General features: G+C 37.2%; 1 protein-coding gene across 8 annotated transcripts in view; it reads left to right on the top strand.

The window, feature by feature from the left end:
* Mycbp2 (MYC binding protein 2) overlaps window positions 1-22835 on the top strand; it is a 246544-nt gene that overhangs the window by 94819 nt on the left and 128890 nt on the right. For all 8 annotated transcript variants that reach the window (XM_055609971.1, XM_055609975.1, XM_055609972.1 and 5 more), the window contains 9 exons: window positions 116-269; window positions 7804-7976; window positions 8593-8718; window positions 8798-8925; window positions 13599-13690; window positions 16930-17064; window positions 18760-18843; window positions 21372-21468; window positions 22582-22774. In XM_055609971.1, coding sequence (XP_055465946.1) covers window positions 116-269; window positions 7804-7976; window positions 8593-8718; window positions 8798-8925; window positions 13599-13690; window positions 16930-17064; window positions 18760-18843; window positions 21372-21468; window positions 22582-22774 — 1182 coding nt within the window. The remainder of the gene's footprint in view (window positions 1-115; window positions 270-7803; window positions 7977-8592; window positions 8719-8797; window positions 8926-13598; window positions 13691-16929; window positions 17065-18759; window positions 18844-21371; window positions 21469-22581; window positions 22775-22835) is intronic.

Genomic DNA, 22835 nt, shown 5'->3' with positions numbered 1-22835 from the left:
AGGCATATACCATGTTCTGTATGTAAATGGTGATAGTACTACTTTTCCTTGTGGGTTTGGGGGATTATGTAAAGGTAACATAAAGTAAAATAATATCTGAATATGTTTTCTTAAGGTTTGGTGCCTGCTTCTATATCAGAACCTCCACCATTTAAATGTCTTCTGATAAATAAAGTGGATGGAAGTTGTAAAACTTTCAATGACTCTGAACAAGAAGATCTGCAAGGATTTGGTGTATGTCTTGATCCTGTGTATGATGTGCTTTGGAGGTAAGCATATGTCTTTATGAAAGACAGTATCAATAAAACAACAACAACGACAACAAAAAACAAGGGTACAAAATTTACTTCTGGATTTGTTCACTAAGTTAGAAATAAAGTTTCACAGTCCTAAAACTTAAAACTCTTTTCATATGCTTGCGTATTAACTACTTATATGTTAGAAACTATTCTAGATTGTTTCTAAAGTTATGTCATTATTTAGGCTATGTCTTAGAACCATAGAGGCACACCCTCGGGTTATATCACGTAAAGTAAATAAATCGTTTTAGTATGACCTTTTTAAAAAAATTATTTACTCTATATCCTATTCAGAGCTTCCTTTTCCCTCACTCCTCTCAGACCCTCCCTCAAACTTCCTCTCCCTTCTATGCACCCCCTACCTTTCTCAGAAAAAGGAGAGGCCTCCCATGGGTAACAACCAGCCTTGGTTTATCAAGTTGTAGTAAGATTAGGTGCATCTTCTTCTATTGAGGCTAGATGAGGCAGCCAGTTTAGGGGAAAGGGATCCAAAGTCAGGTAATGTAGTCAGAGGCAGCCCCTGATCCTGCTTTAGGAGTCCCACATGAAGACCCAGCTGCACTACTATTACATATGTGCATAGGGTCTAGGGCCTAGGTCCGTCCCATGGATGCTGTCAGGCTGGCAGTTCAGTTTCTCTTAGCTCCTATGGTCCCAGGTTAGTTGATTCTGTAAGTTTTCTTGTGGCATCCTTAACCCCTCTGGCTCCTTCAATCCTTCCTCATTCACTTCCACAGGATTCCCCGAACTCCACTTAATGTTTGGCTGTGGGATGCTATATCAGTCCATCAGTGCTGGGTGAAGCCTCTCTGATGATAGTTATATAGTGTCAGGTGTGGCCTCCTCTCATGGCATGAGTCTCAAGATGGACCAGTTATTGGTCAGCTCTTCCCTCAAATTCTGCTCTGTTACCCCTGTGCATCTGGTAGGCAGGACAAATTGTGTTCCTAGGGTTTAGTAGCTGGGTTGGTGTCCCAATCCTTCCATTGGAAGTCTTGGCTCATTACAGGAAATGGCCAGTTCAGGCTCCATATCCCCCATTGCTAGGAGTCTTAACTAGGGTCACCCTCACTGGGAGTTTCCATTGTTCTAGGTTTCTAGATGACCTCCCCCAATCCAATGGTCTCTCCCTTCCTCCTCTACTCACCTCATCCCTCCTGTTTCCATTTCTACCCCTCTCCCATCCACTTCCCTCCCTCCATCCACCTTCTATGTCTAATCTATTTCTCCTCAGTGAAATTCAAGTTTCCCCACTATTGGAGCCTCCTTGTTACTTAGCTTCTTTGGGTTTGTGGTTTGTAGCATGGTTATTCTGTACTTTATAATTAATGTCCACTTATAGGTGAGTGTACAACATGTGTGTCTTTCTTCCTCTGGGATACTTCACTCAGGATGATCTTTTCTAGTTCCCACCATTTGTCTGCAAATTTCATGATTTCCTTGTTTTTAATTGCTGAGTAGTATTCCGTTGTATAAATGTACCACAATTTCTGTATCCATTCCTCAATTGTGGGACATCTGGGTTGTTCCCAGATTATAAATAGAGCTGCTAAGTACATGGTTGAGCAAATGTCCTTGAAGTATACTTGAGCATATTTTGACTATATGCCTAAGAGTGGTATAGCTGGATCTTGAGGTAGCACAATTCCTAATTGTATGAAAAAGCGCCTGATTTGCACAGTGGTTGTACAAGTTTATATTCCTACAAGGAATAGAGGAGGGTTCCCCTTTCTCTACAACCTCTCCAGCATGTGTTATCACTTGAGATTTTGTTCTTAGCCATTCTGATGGGTGTAAGGCAAAATATCAGGGTCATTTGATTTGCATTTCCCTGTTGACTAAGCATGTTGAGCATTTCTTTAAGTGTTTCTCTTACATTCGATGTTCCTCTATTGAGAATTCTCTGTTTAGGTCTGTACCCCATTTTTTTAATCGGATTACTTGATTTGTTGCTGTTTAACTTCCTGAGTTCCTTATATATTCTTTATATATTAGCCCTCTGTCAGATACAGGGTTGGTGAAGATCCTTTCCCACTTTATTTGCTGCCGTTTTGTTCTGATGACAGTGTCCTTTGCTTTTCAGAAGTTTTTATTGATTGTTGGTCTTAGAGCCTGTGCTCTTGGTGTTCTGTTCAGGAAGTTGTGTCCTGTGCCAATGTGTTCAAGGTTCTTCCCCACTTTTTCTTCTAACAGGTTTAGTGTATCTGGCTTTATGTTGAGGTCTTTGATGCACTTGGACTTTAGTTTTTGTTCAGGATGTTAAGTATGGATCTATTTGCATTTTTCTACATGTAGACATCCAGTTAGACCAGCACCATTTGTTGAAGATGCTGTCTTTTTTCCATTGTATTGTTTCGGCTTCTTTGTCAAAAATCAAGTATCCAAAGATGTGTGGGTTTATTTCTGGGTCTTCTATTCAATTCCATTGATCCACCATTCTCTTTCTATGCCAGTACCATGCAGTTTTTATTATTATTGCTCTGTAGTACAGCTTGAGATCAGGATATAAATACCTCCAGAAAATCTGTTGTTGTACAGAATTGTTTTAACAATTCTGAGTATTTTGTATTTCCATATGAAATTGAGAATTGTTCTTTCAAGGTCTGTAAAGAATTGTGTTGGTATTTTGATCTGAATTGCATTGAATCTGTAGGTTGCTTTTGGCAGGATGGCCATTTTCACTATGTTAATCCTACCAATCCATGAGTACTGGAGATCTTTTAATCTTTTGATATTTTCTTCAATTTCTTTATTCAGAATTTTGAAGTTTTTTTTCAAACAGGTCTTTGACTTTCTTGGTTAGAGTCACACCAAGGTACTTTATGTTATTAGTGGCTATTGCGAAGGGTGTAGTTTCCCTAATTTCTTTCTGAGCCCTTTTGTCATTCGTATATAGAAGGGCTACTTTTTTTTTTTTTAAAGTTAATTTTGTATCCAGCCATTTTGCTGAAGGTGTTTATCAGCTGAAGGAGTTCTCTGGTAGAATTTTTGGGGTCACTCATATATGCTATCATATCATCTGCGAATAGTGACACTTTGACCTCTTCCTTTCTGATTTGTATCCCCTTGGTCTCCTTTAGTTGTCTTACTGCTCTTGCTAGGACTTCAAGTACTATGTTGAGACAGTGGGCAGCCTTGTCTTATCCCTGGTTCCAATGGGATTGATTTAAGTTTCTCTCCATTTAGTTTGATGTTGGCTACAGGCTTACTGTAAATTGTCTTTACTTTGTTTAGGTATGTGCCTTTTATCCCTGATCTCTCCAATACTTTAAACATGAATGGGTGTTGGATTTTGTCAAATGCTTTTTCGGCATCTAAGGAGATGATCATGTGGTTTTTCTCCTTCAGTTTGTTTATATGGTTGATTACATTGATGATGACCATATATTGAAACACCCCTGAATGCCTGGGATGAAGCCTACTTGGTCATGGTGTATGAAATCTTTTAAGTGTTCTTGGATTCAGTTTGCAAATATTTTATTGAGTTTTTTTGCATGAATATTCATAAGAGAGATAGGTCTGAAGTTCTGTTTTTTTTTTTTGTTGGGTCTTTGTGTGGTTTAGGTATCAAGGTGATTGTGGTTTCATAGAATGAGTTTGATAATGTTTCTTGTGTTTCTGTTTTGTGGAATAGTTTGAAAAGAATTGGAATTAACTCTTCTTTGAAGGTCTGATTTAATTCTATGCTGAAACCATCTGGCCCTCACTTTTTTTGGTTGGAATCCTTTTGATAACTACTACTATTTCCTTGGGACTATTTAATCTATTTACCTGATCTTGATTTAATTTTGGTAAATGGAATCTATCAAGAAAATTGTCCATTTCATTTAGATTATCAAATTTTGTGGCATATAGGCTTTTGTAGTAAGACCTACCGATTGTTTGGATTTCTTCAGTGCCTGTTGTTATGTCCCCCTTTCCGTTTCTGATTTTGCTGATTTGGATAGTTTCTTTCTGCCTTTTAGTTAGTTTAGTTAAGGGTTTCTCTATCTTGTTGATTTTCTCAAAGAACTAGCTCTTGGTCTTACTGATTCTTTGAATTTCTTTGTTTCTAATTCATTGATTTCAGCTCTGAGTTTGATTATTTCCAATCGTCTATTCCTCTTTGGTGTATCTGCTTCTTTTTTTTTCTAGTGCTTTTAGTTGTGCCATTAAATTGCTTGTATGAGATGTCTCAAACTTTTCTGGAGGCTCTTAGTGCTATGATCTTTCTTCTTAGCACTGCTTTCATTATGTCCCATAAGTTTGGGTAAGTTGTGCCTTCATTTTTATTGAATTTTAGGACGTCTCTAATTTCTTTTTCTATTTCTTCCCTGACCAAGCTGTCATTGAGTAGAGGCTTGTTTAGTTTTCATGTGTATGTAGGCTTTGTGTCATTTCGGTTGTTGCTGAGGTCTAGTCTTAGGCCATCCTTGTCTGATAGGAAACAAGGGATTATTTTCATCTTCTTATATCTGTTGAGGCTTGCTTTATTCCCTACTATAGGGTCAGTTTTTGAGACGGTTCTGTGATGTGCTGAAATGAAGGATACTCTTTTGAGTGTGGGTGAAACATTCTTAAACATCTATTAGGTCCATTTGATTTAGGACCTCTGTGTCATTATTTCCCTATGTAGTTTCTGTCTAGATGATCTGTCCCTTGGCGAGAGTGGAGTGTTGAAGTCTCCCACTATTAAGGTGTTGGGATCAATGTGTGATTTAAGCTTTAATGTTGTTTCATTTACAAATGCAGGTGCTCTTGTGTTGGGGGTATAAATGTTCAGGATTGTGATTTCCTTCCGGTGGATTTTTCCTTTGATGAGAATGAAGTGCCCTTCCTCATCTTTTTGGACTAATTTTGGTTAAAAGCCTATTTTATTTGATCTTAGGATAGCTATCACAGCTTGTTTACTGGGTCTTTTTTTCTCGAATAACATTTTTTCCAGCCCTTTACTCTGAGGTAGTGTTTATCTTTGTTGTAGAGGTGTGTTTCTTGGATGCAGCAGAACGTTTGATCCTGTTTCCGCAACCATGCTGTTAGTCTGTGTCTTTTTATTGGAGAGTTGAGTCCATTGATGTTTATAGATAATAGTGACCAATGAATGTTAGTTCCTTTTGTTGTGGAGTTGGTGGTGTTACTGTGTTTGTATGCTTGTTTTCTTGTAAGTTTTTGTTGTTAAATTATTTATATCCTTTGTCTTCTTGGGTGTAGTTGATTTTATTAGATTGGAGTTTTCCTTCTAGTATATTGTGTACGGCTGTGTTGCTGTGTAGATATTGCTTAAGTTTAGTTTTGTCATGGAATATTTTGTTTTCTCTGTCTATGTTGATTGAATGCTGATAGTAGTCTGGATTGGCATCTGAGGCCTCTTAGAATCTGCATGATGTCTCTCCAGGCCCTTCTGGCTTTCATAGTTTCTGTTGAGAAGTCTGGTGTGATTCTTATAGGTCTACCTTTTTATGTTACTTGGCCTTTTTCCCTTGCTGCTTTTGATATTTTTTTCTTTGTTCCGTAGATTTAGTGTTTTGACTATTATGTAATGTGAGGAGTTTCTTTTCTGAACTAGTCTATTTGGTGATCTGAAGCCCTCTTATATGTTAATGGATGTCTCTAAGTTGGGAAATGTTTTTTTTATGATTTTCTTAAAAATATTTCTTAAACATTTTCTGTATTTGGAGCCTTGAATCTTCATTTTTTGTCTATTCCTATTCTTAGATTTTGTCTTTTCATGGCGTCCTTGATTTCTTGGATGTTTTGTGTTTGGAAGTTTTCTGATTTTTTTTTGTCTGAGAGATGTATCAATTTCTGCAATTGTATCGTCAGCACCTGATATTATCTCTTCTATCTCTTGTATTCTGCTGGTGTGATTCTTACCTCTGTGATTCCTGAATTTTTCTCCTAGTTCTCCAGCTCCACGGTTTTCTCTGTTTGTGTTTTCTTCGTTGATTATAATTTTGTTTTCATGTTTTGCACCATTTCCTTCAGAAGTGTTTGAATGTGGATTCCTGCTTTTCCATGATGGTCTCTATTTGTCTTGTTGTTCGTTTCTTTTCTGTATGTCTCTACTTGTCCTCTATTTGTTTGGCTATATTTTCCTGTGTTTCTTTGAGACCTTTGTTCATTTCCTCTTTCTGCACCTCTAAGAACTGGATAAGCATAGATTTGAGATCATTTTCCTGTGTTTTCAATGAATTAGAATATCCATTGATTTTTGGGGTTGTTGGTGAAGCCATAACTTCCTGAGCTAGTTCCTCTGATAGCCAATGTCCAGAGTTCCCCTCAGCACCTCTATTCCCTGCCAATGCACCATGCTGTTAGGCCCAGCAGGGAACCTAACTACCAAAGAGGCTTGCTGCAAAGGAAACTTGGAGGCTGTAATCAATGCAATTAGCAAGAGGTTTTTATTTACACCAGCATGTGGGGGCTAACTCTACATTCAGGCTAGAGTCAGCACTGACTCTCAGTAGCCTCCAGTTTTTAAAGGGGTAGACGAGGGGGTTACAGATCTGACATCATGAGAGCAGATATAGGGTCTGTTGTGGGCACCAGGTCCAGTCAGCTAGACATCTGGGGTTTCTGATATGTGCAGATTCAGCTATTGTTAAAGGTGGGAAAAGGATTAGTACATTTTGTGGTCAGACTAGGCCATTGTTAAAGGTAGGAAAAGCAGTTTGCTCATCCTGTGGTCTCTCTGATAAACGAGGCTAAGTGCCTTTAGTCAAAAGGTAAGGGGCTATTTGGGAGGGGAATTAGGACCATCTGGATCCACTGCTATTTCCTTCTGCACCAGGTGGAGGTCTTCTCCTTATCTCCATCCGTGCAGATGGCTAGGGTCAGAAGAGGCTATTACATTCTCCTCTTCTCTGAAAGAGTACTGAGAGAATTAAAAAAATACAAGTTATAAGGCTAGTCTGATTCTTTCAAGTTCTAGAACATTTTCATCTTGCTAACTGAAACTCTGTTCATTAAATAATAACTCCTCATTTACTTTTCCCGTAACCTTTTGACAATTTACTATGAGTAGGAAAATCATAAGCTAATATTGAGTGCCATTTAATTTGTCTTCCTATCTTAGGGTAGCATTCCATATCATTTGTCCAGTTTTGTTTGTTTTTGTTTGCTATTGGATTGATTTTTCTCTTATAGGTATTCTTGCAAATTATTATTATTACAGCTTTTTGATTATGTATTTTTCACATTTTTATCAAATTTCCCTTTATCTTTAAATTGTTAGTGAAAATTTTGGTATAGGAAAGCATTATTTTTATGTATGCACCAAAATTAAGTATATACTTGCTACAGTATTTATAAAATTTAATAATACTGTTTTCAGATTTTTTTGTATTGGTACAGTTTACTTTAGTTATATATTTAGTTATATATATACATATATATACACACACACAACAAGATACGTATTTTCTTGTATACGCAAACTATGTTATTTATTCTATAGTCAATTATAACTTAGACATTTTTAAAGTAAAACTATGTGTTGAAATGCTGTAATTATCTTTCTCGATAGGTTTCGACCAAGCACCAGAGAACTCTGGTGTTACAATGCAGTGGTTGCTGATGCCAGACTTCCCTCTGCAACAGACATGCAGTCCAGATGTAGTATTCTAAGTCCTGAGCTTGCTCTACCAACAGGATCAAGGGCTCTTACTACCCGATCTCATGCAGCCTTGCACATTCTGGGTAGGGTTGCCCTTTGATGTCAGCTAAATGCATTTGTGTATGTCGTGCTACTAGTCACATTTTTTAAAAAAAATACTTAAGTTTGTGTGTTATTCTGCCATATCTGTTAAATAATAATGGATATAAATCGCAAAATAAATTTACCTAAGAAGTTTGTCCTCCATGAAATGATACAGAACATCTTGACCAATATCATAAAAGATCAGTGGATGCCTAACTATGAAGCATCCCGGAATATAATTTTCTTGATAGATAATGAAATGGTTTGCTTAACTCAAACATATCAACTTTTAGAGCTATAGACCAAATGTGTTCTTATAGTGTTTAATTTACCTATATCCTTATTTAATTACTTTGCGGTATAGAACTTTTGCAATAAATAGTTCCTAGGATTTTTTTTAATCGGTTTTTAAATACACAGGTATGTACCTGTATATTGTGTTGCTTTTAGAAAATAATTTTTCAAAACAGCTCATCACAGAGCTGGAGAAAGCACCATGGGACAGTTTGCCTTCCAAATGTGAGACCAATGTTAATTAATGTAGCATTTAATAACATCAGTACTATAGGAAATTTCCATTTCAGGTCTTTGAATTTTACTTTTTTATTGTTTTAGGTTGTCTTGACACTTTGGCTGCTATGCAGGACCTAAAGATGGGCATTGCAAGTACAGAGGAGGAGACCCAAGCAGTAATGAAAGTTTATTCCAAGGAAGATTACAGTGTAGTAAACAGGTTTGAAAGTATGTATACTTAGACTTATGAAATGTTGTCTAATAATAGAAATATTCACATATTTACAACATTGTTTACATCTTTCAGGTCATGGAGGAGGCTGGGGTTATTCTGCTCATTCAGTAGAAGCCATACGTTTTAGTGCTGACACTGACATTTTACTTGGTGGTCTTGGTCTCTTTGGAGGTAGAGGAGAATATACTGCTAAGATTAAGGTAAGGTTCATGGTACTGTAACTGTTTCATCCAAAGACATTTGTTTGACTTAGTTTGCTTTCTTAATGAATGTTTCCTTTTTCCTTTTTCCCTTGGTTGACGTTAATGGAGCCTTTAGAAAAAGGAAACATTGCTAAACTCTTACTCAAAACTGTGGGATCACGACTCATTAAAAAATTAAATCAGCACAAAAGGAGAAAATGATTTTCAGTAACTGAAAATCAAAAAGAATTCCTAGCCAGTCTCACTGTTCCGTGCAGAACTTCCAAGTGGCTAATTAGCTGCACCTTTTTATGTGGCTGCCTTCCCAGAGCTGTTTGAGTAACAGGATATATACCTGTTCTGTATGTAAAAATCTTCAACATTTTATTCATTTATTAATTCATTAATTCATCCATTCATTCATTCATTCATTATTTATTTATTTATTTATTTACTTATTTACTTATTTATTTATTCCAATTTATTCGCTTTGTATCCGGGCTGTGGCTCCCTCATCTCCTCCCAATTTCCCCGCTCTCTCTCTCTCTCTCTCTCTCTCTCTCTCTCTCTCTTCTCCCTCCTCCCTCTATGCCCTTCCCCTTGTCCACTGATAAGGGAGGTCCTCAACTTTTTTTATTTCAAATACTTTGTAAACAGACACCCTCCACACACACCAGGTGGGGACTAGGGATAAACTGAGAAGATGGGAGGGATTTGTCTTATATTAAAATTTAACAGTAATTTAGAATCATGGCCTGGTGTGGTGGCACAAGCTGTAAGCCTAGAAACTTGGGACACTGAGGTAGAATAGTGCCTGTGAGTTCAAGACTAATCTGCTGTTTTGTATGATTATGATCTTGACTCTTTTTTTTTTCATTTTTAATTAATTAATTCAATTTACATCTCAGTCATAGGTCCTTCCCTCCTCTCCTCCCAGTCCCACCCTTCTTCCCACTCCTCTATTCCTCAGAATAGAGGAGTCCCCCTATCCATATACCCCAGTTCATCTATTCACATGAGAACTGAATTTACCTTTCTCCCCTGTGGCCTAGTAGAGCAGTCTCATCAGGGGGAACTGATCAAAAAGCAGCCAATATAATCCATGTCAGAGATATCTCCCACTTGCTAACTAGTGAGCCTACATGAAGCCTAAGATGCCCATTGGCTACTTATAGGTAGAAGACCTAGGTCCAGACCATGCATTGTCTTTGCTTGGTGCTTCAGACTCCATAGGCCCCTCTGGGCCCAGGTTGATTGGCTCTGATGGTCTTCTTGTGGAGCTTTTGTCATCTCTAGGTCCATTTGTCCTCTCCCTCCCCCTTTTCCAGTAGACTCCCTATACTTTGACCAGTGTTTGGCTGTGAGTCTTAGTGTCTGTTTTGAACCTTTGCTGGGTAGAGCCTCTTAAGAGGGCAACTCTGGTAGTCTCCTATCTGCAAGCATATGAGGTTATCTATAATAGTGATAGGGGCTGCCTTTCTTCTTTGAGGTAGATATTAGGGTTGGGCCTGGTGTTGGTTGGACAGTCCCTCAATCTCTGCTCTACCTGTTCTGTCTTTGGCCCTGCAGGTCTTGTAGGTAGGGTAAGTTTTGGATTGAGGTTTTTGTGGGTGGGGTGGTGATCTCCTGTGTCCAGTAGGAGTCTTGTATAGATAAAGGGAGTCCTCTTTAGTCTCTATGACCCCTGCTACTAGGAGTCCCCTTCATGTCCTCCCAGAGGCCAATTCTGATTTATTTTTGCAGCTTGTCGTAGAGACACCCACCCACCATTTCTCTTATCCCTCCAGGTCTTCTGTCCTCCCTCTCCTACTCTCCTCACTCCCTTATTTCTTCACCCTTATTTCTCTCTGCACTCCCTCTCTCCACCTTGTTCCCCACTCTTCAACCACTACCTCTGTCTATTCTATTTCTCCTTCTGAGTGAGATTTATACAACCTCACTTGGGTCCTCCTTACTTATCTTCTTTGGGTCTGTGCATTTTACTATATCTATTCTGTAATATATGACTAAAATCCTCATATAAGTGAGTACCTAACCATGTGTGTCTGAGTCTGGGTTACCTCACTTAAGATGATCTTTTCTAGTTCCATCCATTTGCCTGCAAATTTCATGATTTCCTATTCTATTGTGTAAATGTGCCACACTTTATGTATCCATTCTTTAGTTGAGGGACATCTAGTATCTGACTAAAGAAATCATACATTTCCACACCTGTTTATCGACTGAATGATCAGCGGTGGTCATTTATAGATACTTGTTCATTTTTTTAATTAAATTTCTATTTTTTTAATATTAGTTACAGTATATTAACTTTGTATCCCAGCTGTATCCTGCTCCCTTATTCCCTCCCAATCCCACCCTCCCTCCCTCATCTCCTCCCATGCCCCTTTCCAAGTCCACTGATAGGGGAGGACCTCCTCCCCTCTCATCTGACCCTAGCTTATCAGGTATCTTCAGGACTGGCTGCAAAGTCCTCCTCTGTGGCCTAGCAGGGCTATTCCTCCTTCTGGGTGTTGAGTTCTTTTTGACAAGGAAGCCAAAACCATTCAATGGAAAAAAGATAGCATCTTCAACAAATGGTGCTGGTCCAACTGGATGTCTGCATGCAGAAAAATGAAAATAGATCCATATTTATCACCCTGCACAAAACTAAAGTCCAAGTGGATCAAAGACCTCAACACAAAACCAGATACACTAAATTGGTTAGAAGAAAAAGTGGGGAAGAGCCAGGAACTCATTGGCACAGGAGACAACTTCCTGAACAGATCACCAACAGCACAGGCTCTAAGAGCAATAGTCCATTTTTAATTAGTCATTACTAGTGTGGATACTCTGGGTCTTCGGACATCTGCTTTTGTATTTATACTGCAAGTTTTGCCTTAATTCCAATATCATTTTCACAGGAAATTTTAGTTCAATCTCTTTTATGAGAGAAATTTCTTTAGAGTACTCAGTAATATCCCCAAAGGAGAAAGAAACACATGGTATATACTCACATAGACATGTAAGATATGATAAACATACTGAAACCTATACACCTAAAGAAGATAAAAAAGAAAGAGGACCCGTGGTAAGATGATCAATCCTTTACTTAGAAAGACAAATGGGATGGACATTGAATGTAGGAGAAAACAAATAACAGAACAGGAGCCTACCACTGAGGGCCTCTGAAAGACTCTACCTAGCAGTGTATCAAAGCAGATATTGAGACTCATAACCAAACCTTGGGTAGAATGCAGAGAATCATATGAAAGAAGCGGGAGTTAGTGTTACCTGGAGAGGACAGGAGCTCCACAAGGACCAAATATATGTGGGCACAGGGGTCTTTTCTGAGACTATTTCTCCAACCAAGGACCATGCATAGATATAACCTAGAACCCCTGGTCAGATGTAGCCCATGATAGCTCAGTATCCAAGTGGGTACCCTAGTAAGGGGAACAGGGACTATTTCTGACATGAACTCAATGGCTGGCTCTTTGACCTCCCGCCTCCTCCCCCCCCCCCCCGAGGGAGGAGCAGCCCTGCTAGACCACAGAGGAGGACTTTGCAACCAGTCCTGAAGATACCTGATAAACCAGGGTCATATGAAAGGGGAGGAGGCCTTCCCCTACCAGTGGAAAGGGGTACGGAGGAGATGAAGTAGGGAGGGTGGGATTGGGAGGGAATGAGGGAGTAGGATACAGCTGGGATACAAAGTTAATAAACTGAACTAATGTTAAAAAAATGACTATATTGAAGCTCTTTATTAGTTTTGAGGATAGTTTACATGAAGCTCAACCAGAACTGAAAACTTAAAAATGTTTACTTATTTCTAGTATTGATTATAATATGTATACTTAAGGTTTTAGACACCATATAAGAATGAATTGGGTAAAAGTTAAAGTACCTACAGTTATATACATCGTAAGAATAGAATAATGGTTAAAAATACCTATAGCATATCTGTTTATACTAAAAATACAGTAGTTTTACTATTGGTTTATTTCAGTGACTATCTTCATAATGGTTCAGAAAGGCTGAGTCAATAAGAGAGAAAAACAAACTAGTGAGTTGTGTAGTTATAATGGATAATACCCAGCAAGCTCATTAGATGATATATATGTAGTTGGTAATTATATTTATGTATGTACATTTGATAATATCCAGCAACTTTTCAAGATGATATGTATTTCTCCCTTCTTGATCTAGATCTTTTTTAGGGTAGAATATTAACATTATAATGAGTAGTAATGTTTTTATATTTTTGAGCAAGGATTTTCTCTAAGGGTTCCACAGATAATTTGCATTATTACTACGAAGTGAACACTGTTAATATCCAACTCCTTTTTTTGGACTAGGACACTAGATCGTAGGTCTTCACAGCTGTTAAATGATGAAGCAAGAGCCCGCCTCACTTAGAAACTCCTAGTTAAGATGCTTTGTTTGAGTGTTTTTTTTTTTTTAATCCTTTGAAAGTTTATATTCCTTTTTTATTATATCAGGTACCAAATTTCCAAAATAGAGCAGAATTCATACATTTATAATACATTGTATGATTCCTATTTTAAATGCACATATGCTTATGTAACTTATCTAGTTATTAAATTTAATACTTAGTAACTAAAATTTAAATAATAGATAGACATGCACAAAATTATGAATTTAGATGCATAAAACTGAATGATGGCAAAATGTATTTTTCTTTACTCCAGCTATTTGAGTTGGGTCCTGATGGAGGAGATCATGAAACTGATGGAGACCTTCTTGCAGAGACTGACGTGTTGGCTTATGACTGTGCTGCTAGGTAAATGTTTGCTCATTACTCCGTGTAGTTTTTACATACTTAAAATTAAATTTTTATCTTAATTTACCAAACACATTTTCCTTCTGAATGATGATTAGGCCTCTTCCCTAGGGTCCACCTTGTTGTTTAGCTTCTTTAGGAGTATAGAGTTTAATATGTTTATCCTATATGATATGGCTAATACCAACTTATAAGTGAGTATATACCATATGTGTCTTTCTGTTTCTGGGTTACCTCACTAAGGATGATCTTTTTTTAGTTCCATCCATTTGCCTGCAAATTTCATGATTTCCTTGTTTTTAATTGCTTAGTAGTATTCCATTTTATGAATCTACCACAATCTCTGTATCCATTCCTCCATTGAGGGACATGTAGGTTGTTTCCAGATTCTGGCTATTACAAATAAAACTGCTATGAACATAGTTGAGCAAATGTCCTTGTTGAAGGGCTAACAGGATAAACATTGGAAATAGAAGACAGGGAACAGAACAGGAACCTTCCACAGGGGAACTCTGAAAGATTCTACCCAGCAGGGTATCGAACCAGAGTCTGAGACTCATAGCCAAACTTTGGGCAGAATGCAAGGAATCTTATGAAAGAAGTGGGAGTTAGAAAGACCGGAGGGAACAGGAGCACCACAAGGAGAGCAACAGAACCAAGAAATCTGGGCAAAGGGGTCTTTTCTGAGATTGGTACTCCAACCAAGGACCATGAATAGATAGAACGTAGATCCCGTGCTCAGATAAAGCCCATAGGCTGCTCAGTTTCCAAGTGGGTTTCCTAGTAAGGGGAGCAGGGGCTGCCTCTGACATGAACTCAGTGGCTGCCTCTTTGATCATCTCCCCCTGGGGGGTGCAGCCTTACCAGGCCATGGAGAAAGATGATGCAGCCAGTGCTGATGAAACCTGATAGGCTAGGGTTAGATAGTGGAAATGAGGTTCTCCCCTATCAGTAGACTAGGGGAGGGGAATAGGGAGAGAAGAGGGAGAGTTGGTGGGACTGGGAGGAGATAAGGGAGGGGCCTATAGCCAGGATACAAAGTGAATAAATTATAATAAAATTTTTAAAAAGGAAAGAAAATAAAAACAAACATTTCAAAAGGAGTTTTGAATAATCTGTTTTTGATAATATGGGAAATTTAACTAAGTTGTGCTTCACTTAGTGATGGAGATACATTCTGAAAATATAGTTGCAGAGTTTCATCCGCTTATGAATATCATAGAAAGTCTTCACACAAACCTAGATTGTATGGACGTCTATACCTAGTATCTTGCTCAAGCAGTTTAGTCACCATTCATTATATGTGATTTGTTGTCTGAAATGTTATGTATTATATAAATATATTAGGAAGTGCAACTACTACTTGTAATAATGTTATATCAAAACTAATAATCTTGAGTTTTTATATAGTCAGATAAATAACTCAAGACCGAAATAGGAATACATATGAATATATATGAAAAAATATATTTATTGCACATATGTAGCTTCATTAAATTCTTAGAGAATGCAAGTATACTAGTGTTCTAGTGACTGAAACAATCATTTGTTACCTGTAACATTTATACATACATATATATATGTATGTATATATATATGTATTATACATATATATATATATATATAAGGCCATATTTCAGACCCCACATGTATTCTGATATCACATTAGTGGTGTATGCTTGATAATGACACACTCAAGAAGGTTATCAGCTTTGTTGGGAGATTACTTGGATCAGAGTATTTATAAAAGTTCATAAGTATAAAGAGGCTTAGGTTTTGCAGTCCTTTCTGGAATCCTAAGAATTGTCTTACCACTGCACTATGATAAAAAAAATGTTTTGATTCAGGGAATGTTATGATGGAAAAAAAACATAAACTTAGCTTTACAATAATAATAGTGCACTATACTTTCCAGTAATATTATATTTTAAAAATTCTAGTTGTTGGCCAGGGGAAATGGCTCAGTTTTTATAGTACAGGACTTAACACAATGACACAACAACCTTAGTTCAGATCACCAACACTCACATAAAAGCTAAGGGAGGAAGGACGGGGGTGTAGACATCAGTGATCCATGGCACTCACAGGCCAACATTCTAGCAAAATTAATGAGCTTCAGCTTCAGTGAAATAACCCTATATCAAAAAGTAAGGTGAAGAACAGCCGAGGAACTCTCTTACTGCCCGTATTGGCCACCAGGAGTGCTCAGACACAGACACACACATACACAGAACACACACGGAACACACACATACACACACACACACACACACACACACACACACACACACACACACGCGTACACACACCACCAACACCACCACTGAAAACTAACATTAAAAGGTGTATAAAGCTGTTGTTGCTGTTGTTGTTGTTTTGGTGTTAAAAGCGCATCTTTTCAGAAATAAAAGCAAGACATTGGTTTTACCTTTATGACCAGAGGCATACTTTTGACAACTGGAGTATATCTAAAGAGAAATTGGTCTATTTCTTTACCTTAAGCATTAGACCAATGGTTCTCAACCTATGGATTGTGGCCTCTTTAGCAAACTATCTTTAAAAATATTTATATTACCATTCATAACAGTAGCAATATTACAGTTACAAAGTAACAATGAAAATAATTTTAACGTTTGGGGTTACCATAACATGAGGAACTGTATTAAAGGGTTACATATAGTATTAGGAAGGTTGAGAATCACGGCATTAAACTATTATGATATTGTTGTTACTTTCTATTTGTCAGTATTTTTACAAATTCATCTAAATGAGACATTTCAAAAATGACAATTCTCATAAAATTTTAATGTATCATTATGATTTTCTGTTTATTTTTGAGCAAAGGATTATAATTCTAAGATATAAACTGATGAATTTGGTAGCGAATCATCTAGATTTTCTTCATTAGCTTACTCAAGAGACCCCAATTTTATTGGGTAGTATTTGTATCTTTAATTTTTTTATTTATATATATATTTACTTAAGCTTTCATAACAATGTAATATATTATGAGTTTTTATAACATTTAAACATGTTGTAGAATCCATAAAAAAATATAATTTGATTTTTCCAAACATAAGGAACTGAAACTTGTTTTGGTTTCCAAACTTTAAAATAAAATTCTTGTCTGACAATAATTTTAAAAAAAAATCCATTTCATGGGTTTTGACATAAGGTAGTTGGAAGTAAGTACATGTGATGGATGAGTGCAAAGGTATTTGACTTTTTAATTTCTCTAGAGAAAAGTATGCAATGATGTTTGATGAGCCAGTTCTTCTGCAAGCTGGATGGTGGTATGTCGCGTGGGCCCGAGTGTCAGGTCCCAGCAGTGACTGTGGGTCTCATGGACAGGCTTCTATCACCACAGATGATGGGTAAGCATAATGTTGAACTTTGACTTCTACAGTTCTTATTTTTCTTTGTGAAATATTCTGAAATCTTCCAGAGCATTAATATAATTGCTAAAAATTAAATTTCTGTAATATATAACCAAATATGCTCAGTTAGTCTAGACTGAGAAGGGAGAAAAGACTGCATGATTCCTATCAAATGGCATTTATATCTTTCTGGGTATTAGAGTGTTTAAAAAAATAAGGAATTACATAGAGGAAGGGTGCAGAATAGTAATGATTTGGAACCATAAAAGGTGTGTATGTGTGCACAGTTAGATTGTTACTGCGTATGCAAACAGTTTTGTAAGTTACAAAGCTTCTGTCATGGAATATTATCTTAGTGAAATGCAGAGAAAATTATAACCCCTTTCAGACTAGCAGGAAAGCTGGGTCAGTAAAGTCTCCCAACAAGCATGAGGATCTGTCTCTAGTGCCTAGAAATCATATGAAACATTGGGATGTGGTAACATGCACTATAATTTTGCACTGGGGAGGCAGAGCCAAGTGCATCCCTGCGGCTTGTTAGCCTGCTTGAAAAGTTCCGAGCCAGTGAGAGAGGGAAGTGCCCACCTCCAGCCGGGATGTAAGGCAACCAAGTCAATTAATTGATGGGAAAACAAACAGTGATTGGTTCTGCAGAGGCAGCACGTGAGGTAGACCTCTGGCCTCCATGTATACACAAACACAAGTACAGAGGCACCATAGGAACATGCACATACATACACACATGCGCTCAATAACTAAACACACTAAACACTTCCTTTTCTATCATTTTGTTTAGGTTTTGTTTTGTTTCGCTTTGTTGGTTTGTCAAAACTGAGTTTTTCTAAATAATTGAGTTTCCTGGAACTCACTCTGTAAACCGCGCTGGCCTCGAACTCAGAAATTCATCTGCCTCTGCCTCCCCAGTGCTGGGATTAAAGGTGTGTGCCACCACTGCTCAGTATACATTATTTTATTTGGTTCCCTCAACAAGTTTTAAAGCAATTTTCTCATTTATACTCAGAAAATTAGAGAAATAAAATGGGAAAATGATATGCTTAGAATAAAATTGTTACCATGTATAGAACCAACCTTCTTTTAACGCTAGTAGTTAGATTCTGGTGTTTGAAAATACTATGATTTTGAAAGAAAAACTAAGTTCATTTTATTCCTCCTCAACATAGTAGTATAAAGGTACATGCTAATATATGAGGTGAATTCTGTGTTTGAGTATTTAAGGAAAGTATTTAAATCTGCTATAGGATGTTTCTCTGTCAGTTCCTGTTGAGTGTTTGCTAGAACAAAATTCACCCAGAATTGAATGGCTCTTGTATAGTTTGTTCAGACTGGAATATCCTGACACTCGGAGGCTAAAGATCCTAACTGTACCCAGTTATACTGCACTTATGCCCTACAGTGGAAATCTTTAGGCCAAGGCTGACTGTGGAGGTAAACAAAGCTGAAGGACTGGGAGGAACAGGCTCCTCATCCAGGCTCAGTCCTTCATTTCATTCTAAATCAGCAGCTATAAATCAGAATGTTACTGGAGCAATTGTAAGGCCTTCTTTAACGAGTGAATAACTTCCATTGGCCTAAAATTTGAAGGCATTGTTATTAAATTCCTTATTAACTTTAATGAACATTAGAGCACAGAGATTACCATTTAAGGTGTCATACTATTCCTTTCTCTTTTAGGGTTGTTTTCCAATTCAAGAGTTCGAAGAAGTCAAATAATGGTACAGATGTAAATGCTGGTCAGATACCTCAGTTGTTATACAGGTATTAAAACATGCTTATAGTTAACTAATACAATTTATTCTTTTCCTGTGCTGAAATAAAATCACTATAAAATATTCAGCATAATAATGGAGAAATTGTTGTAGTATTGAGCAAATTAAAGTTACTGGTAGAATTATAGCTAATTAAACAATTGATAGAGTATTTAGTATACTTTATGAACATTGTCTATTTAGACCTAATTCAAAATTTTGCATGGCTCGGAATCAGTATTTTAACAATAGCCATTTACCAACAGTTGTTTGATTAATCTTTTTTTAATTTTAATACCAATTTCAAAATGTTATAATGTAATAAGTTTGCCTTAAAGAATGTAAATTAGGATGGGAAAATACTTTAGATGTATACCTAAATCAGTTTATTATAATCTTTCTTTTTCTATGAGCTGGAGATCAAACCTAGAGTCCTACACAGGATAGGAAACACCGCAATACTTTGCTTTATTTCTAGACTGATAATCTTACATGATTTATTTTGTGATAAATACATTGGAAAATCTCTTACCATTAATTTCCAATTTTGTTGAAATATCAAATTGCTCATGTTTATTAGATTTTTAACAATAAGGATTTTAATTACTTCAACATAATTAAAAAATGTAATGAGACATATGACATATGTCAGTATATTTGTTTATTTCTAGATTACTTATAAGCCCTTATAAGTACATAGTCCTCTCTTCCATATCTTCTCTTTTAGTAATCACTGAAGGAATTTGAATATTAGAGACTTCATCTTTCTCTAGACAGGATTTTTGTTTTTATGAATACATTATATATCATAACCATTGTTTTTTTTTTAACATTTTCAAAGTGCATTTAATTTATAACTTTATTTTAATAATCATGGATTTTCTTTGTTAATTGATAATTTTTAATTGAATTTTTATTTTTATATTAATTACATTTTATTCACTTTGTATCCCAGCTGTAGCTCCTTATTCCCTCCCAATCCCATTTTCCCTCCTCTCCTCCCATGCCCCTCTCCAAGTCCACTGGTAGGGGAGGTCCTCCTCCCTTCCATCTGACCCTAGCTTATCAGGTCTCATCAGGACTGGCTGCAATGTCCTCCTCTGTGACCTAGCAAGGCTGTTTCTCCCTCAGGAGGGGTGGTCAAAGAGCCAGCCACTGAGTTCATGTTAGAGACAGTCCCTGTTCCCCTTACTAGGGAATCCACTTAGAGACTGAGCTGCCATGGGCTACATTTAAGCAGGGGTTCTAGGTTATATCCATGAATGGTCCTTGGTTGGAGTATCAGTCTCAGAAAAGACCCCTGTGCCAGATATTTTGGCTCTGTGGCTCTCCTTGTGGAGCTCCTGTCCTCTCTAGGTATTGTTTTTAGTATTAGTATCATTTTGTCTGTTTGGTTGTGAGCCTTGGCCTTTAACAGCTGAACCATCTCTCTAGCCCAAAAGTACTTTGTGCCCATAACAAGTTGTACTGGATTGCATTTGTAGACTAATGTTGAATAACTATGTGTGCAGTAATAGGGAGCAGGACTTTTATGTTCTTTATGGTGATATTAAAATTGATTATTTCACTATGGCAAATGTACATTTTAGTATATTATTTTTATTCTTTGTGAATTCACAATGTATTTTGATAATATTTACCCCATACTTGTCCCTCTCATCTCACTCATTTCAAATCCACTCTGTCCTTACCATAACCCCACTTCATGGTCCTCTTTTGCCTTTCTATTCATCTGATTTCTTAAAATACATATTTTTGAAGGTGATTTTTCATTCTTTCTAATACATTCATTCATTCATATACACTTAAACCTGAAATTTTATCTGTAACTCATTGTTTGGCTGAATTTTATAATTTTTGATATGCACTGATTTCAATATTTAGTTACTTAGTATTATATATATCATTAACATATTTCATATATGAATACTGTATTCATATAATCTTTAATCCTCGTCCTTTTTCTCTCCTGTGCCCACCACACCCTCTTAAATTCATTACCTCTTCTTTAATTATTATCATTACTTACACACATATGCATGGTAGATGATACCATGGTAGATGACATCTTGTACTGAGTCCGTTGAGTGTTGCTCTCTGTGTGTGGTGCTGACCACTTGAAACTAAATAACCTATCAGGAGTTCTTCCCTGGAGAAAATTGATTTCCCCACTCTCAGGAGCCAGTGTCTATAGCATTTCATGTGCGGGGGAATCATGGGAGATTTCTCCCACCCACATTAGCTTGTCAACTGGTGTCATTGTGCAGGCCTTGTGCAGGCAACCTCAGCTGCTCTGCATCTGTGAGTGTAGCCTTTCAGTCCAGTGCAGAAGAGACTGTTTTGCTCCTGTCCTCCCAAACCTCTGCATCTTAAAAATCTGTTTTCACTCTTCTACAGTGGTCCTTGAGCCTTGGGGATCGTGGAGGTAATGGAGACGTTCCATTAGTAGCTGAGCACTCCACTGATACTAAAAACTTTACACTAAAAAACTGTCTTTGGACATTTGAACATAACATATTGTTTATCTTCTACCATCAGACTCCCGACCAGTGATGGCAGCGCTTCCAAAGGCAAACAGCAGACTAGTGAGCCTGTGCACATTTTAAAGAGATCTTTTGCAAGAACTGTCTCAGTGGTAAGCTACTTAACAATTTTTCAGCTTTGCTACTCAGTTCTAAGGCATAAGTTTGTTTGTCTGTTGTGGTATTTTGAGGCAGGGTTCCCTGTGTAGCTTTGGCTGTCCTGGGTTAGCTTTGTAGACCAGGTTGGCCACAAAATCACAGAGATCCACCTGCGTCTGCCTCCCAGGGTGCTGAGATTACAGGCATGTACCAGTGCACTTGGCTTCAGCATAGTTTTATGAATTAAACTCTGCTGTTGTGGTGGTCTTTATAGTCTAGCAAAGATAATGTGCAGTTTCAGTAGTGGAAAAGTAAGATTGTTGCCTATGATCTCACCATACCCAGCTTAATTGCCTTTTCTACATCTGAAATAGCTTACAACTTTTCTGTTTGGACACATGCCCTGCTAAGCAATGAATTTATCTTTTCATTCAGACCATACTGTTCTTGTTCTTTCAAATAATTTATATGTGTGTGTATATAAATGGGTTTGTGGTCATTAGGTAATTGAATTTATTTATATAACAAATATATTCAGTCATTTATTTTAAATTTTTTATTTTTTTATATTATGTCAGCTGTTATCTGGGCCTTGCTGAGGACTCGGGAGCAGATTGCTCCATTCTGAGATTCCATAGTGTTTGCCATCATATAAGTGTGAAGATCTCCAGACCATGTAGAACTGCACGGAAAAGCAACCCTATAAATCCATGCTTGAGAATTTTTAAAAAGCTTAATAGTGATTTTGGCAGTATCTTCTAATAAACTTTTCAAAAATTGGCTATAGTCTTTATTATCATTTTAATATATGGTTAAGGTATATATAGACAAAGATAGGTATCACTGTTATAGTAATTCAGCCCTACTTTAAATTGTTATACTATATTGATTTATCAGTTTAAAGAAGCATGTGAATATGAGTTGTTCCTTTTTTTTCTTCATTTTTATAAGATAAACTAGCTAGGCAGGTAAAATAAAAATGTAAAAATATATACAGGTATTTTATTTCAGCCACCAAAACTCAGCAGAAAGTTCAAGTTAGCCTTGAAATGGCATGCCATTGTCATGGTCTTTCCTTCAAACTGTGCTGTCCTGTGACTGACTGGTGTGTGTTGACACTGCGTTAGGAGTGCTTCGAGTCGCTACTGAGCATTCTTCACTGGAGCTGGACCACCCTCGTCTTAGGCGTTGAAGAGCTCAGAGGACTGAAAGGCTTCCAGTTCACAGCCACTCTTCTGGATCTAGAGAGACTGCGCTTCGTGGGGACCTGCTGTCTGCGGCTACTGCGAGTCTACACCTGCGAAATATACCCAGTATCCGGTACGGTGAAGTTTTAAAATAGCTTTGGGAAGAAATATTTTCAGATATTAAGAAAATCGAT

Source organism: Psammomys obesus, unplaced genomic scaffold (assembly GCF_907164565.1).
Source record: "Psammomys obesus unplaced genomic scaffold, mPsaObe1.curated_primary_1811, whole genome shotgun sequence".
In the NCBI taxonomy this organism is placed as follows: domain Eukaryota; kingdom Metazoa; phylum Chordata; class Mammalia; order Rodentia; family Muridae; genus Psammomys; species Psammomys obesus.
This window is presented reverse-complemented; position numbering and strand designations above follow the sequence as displayed.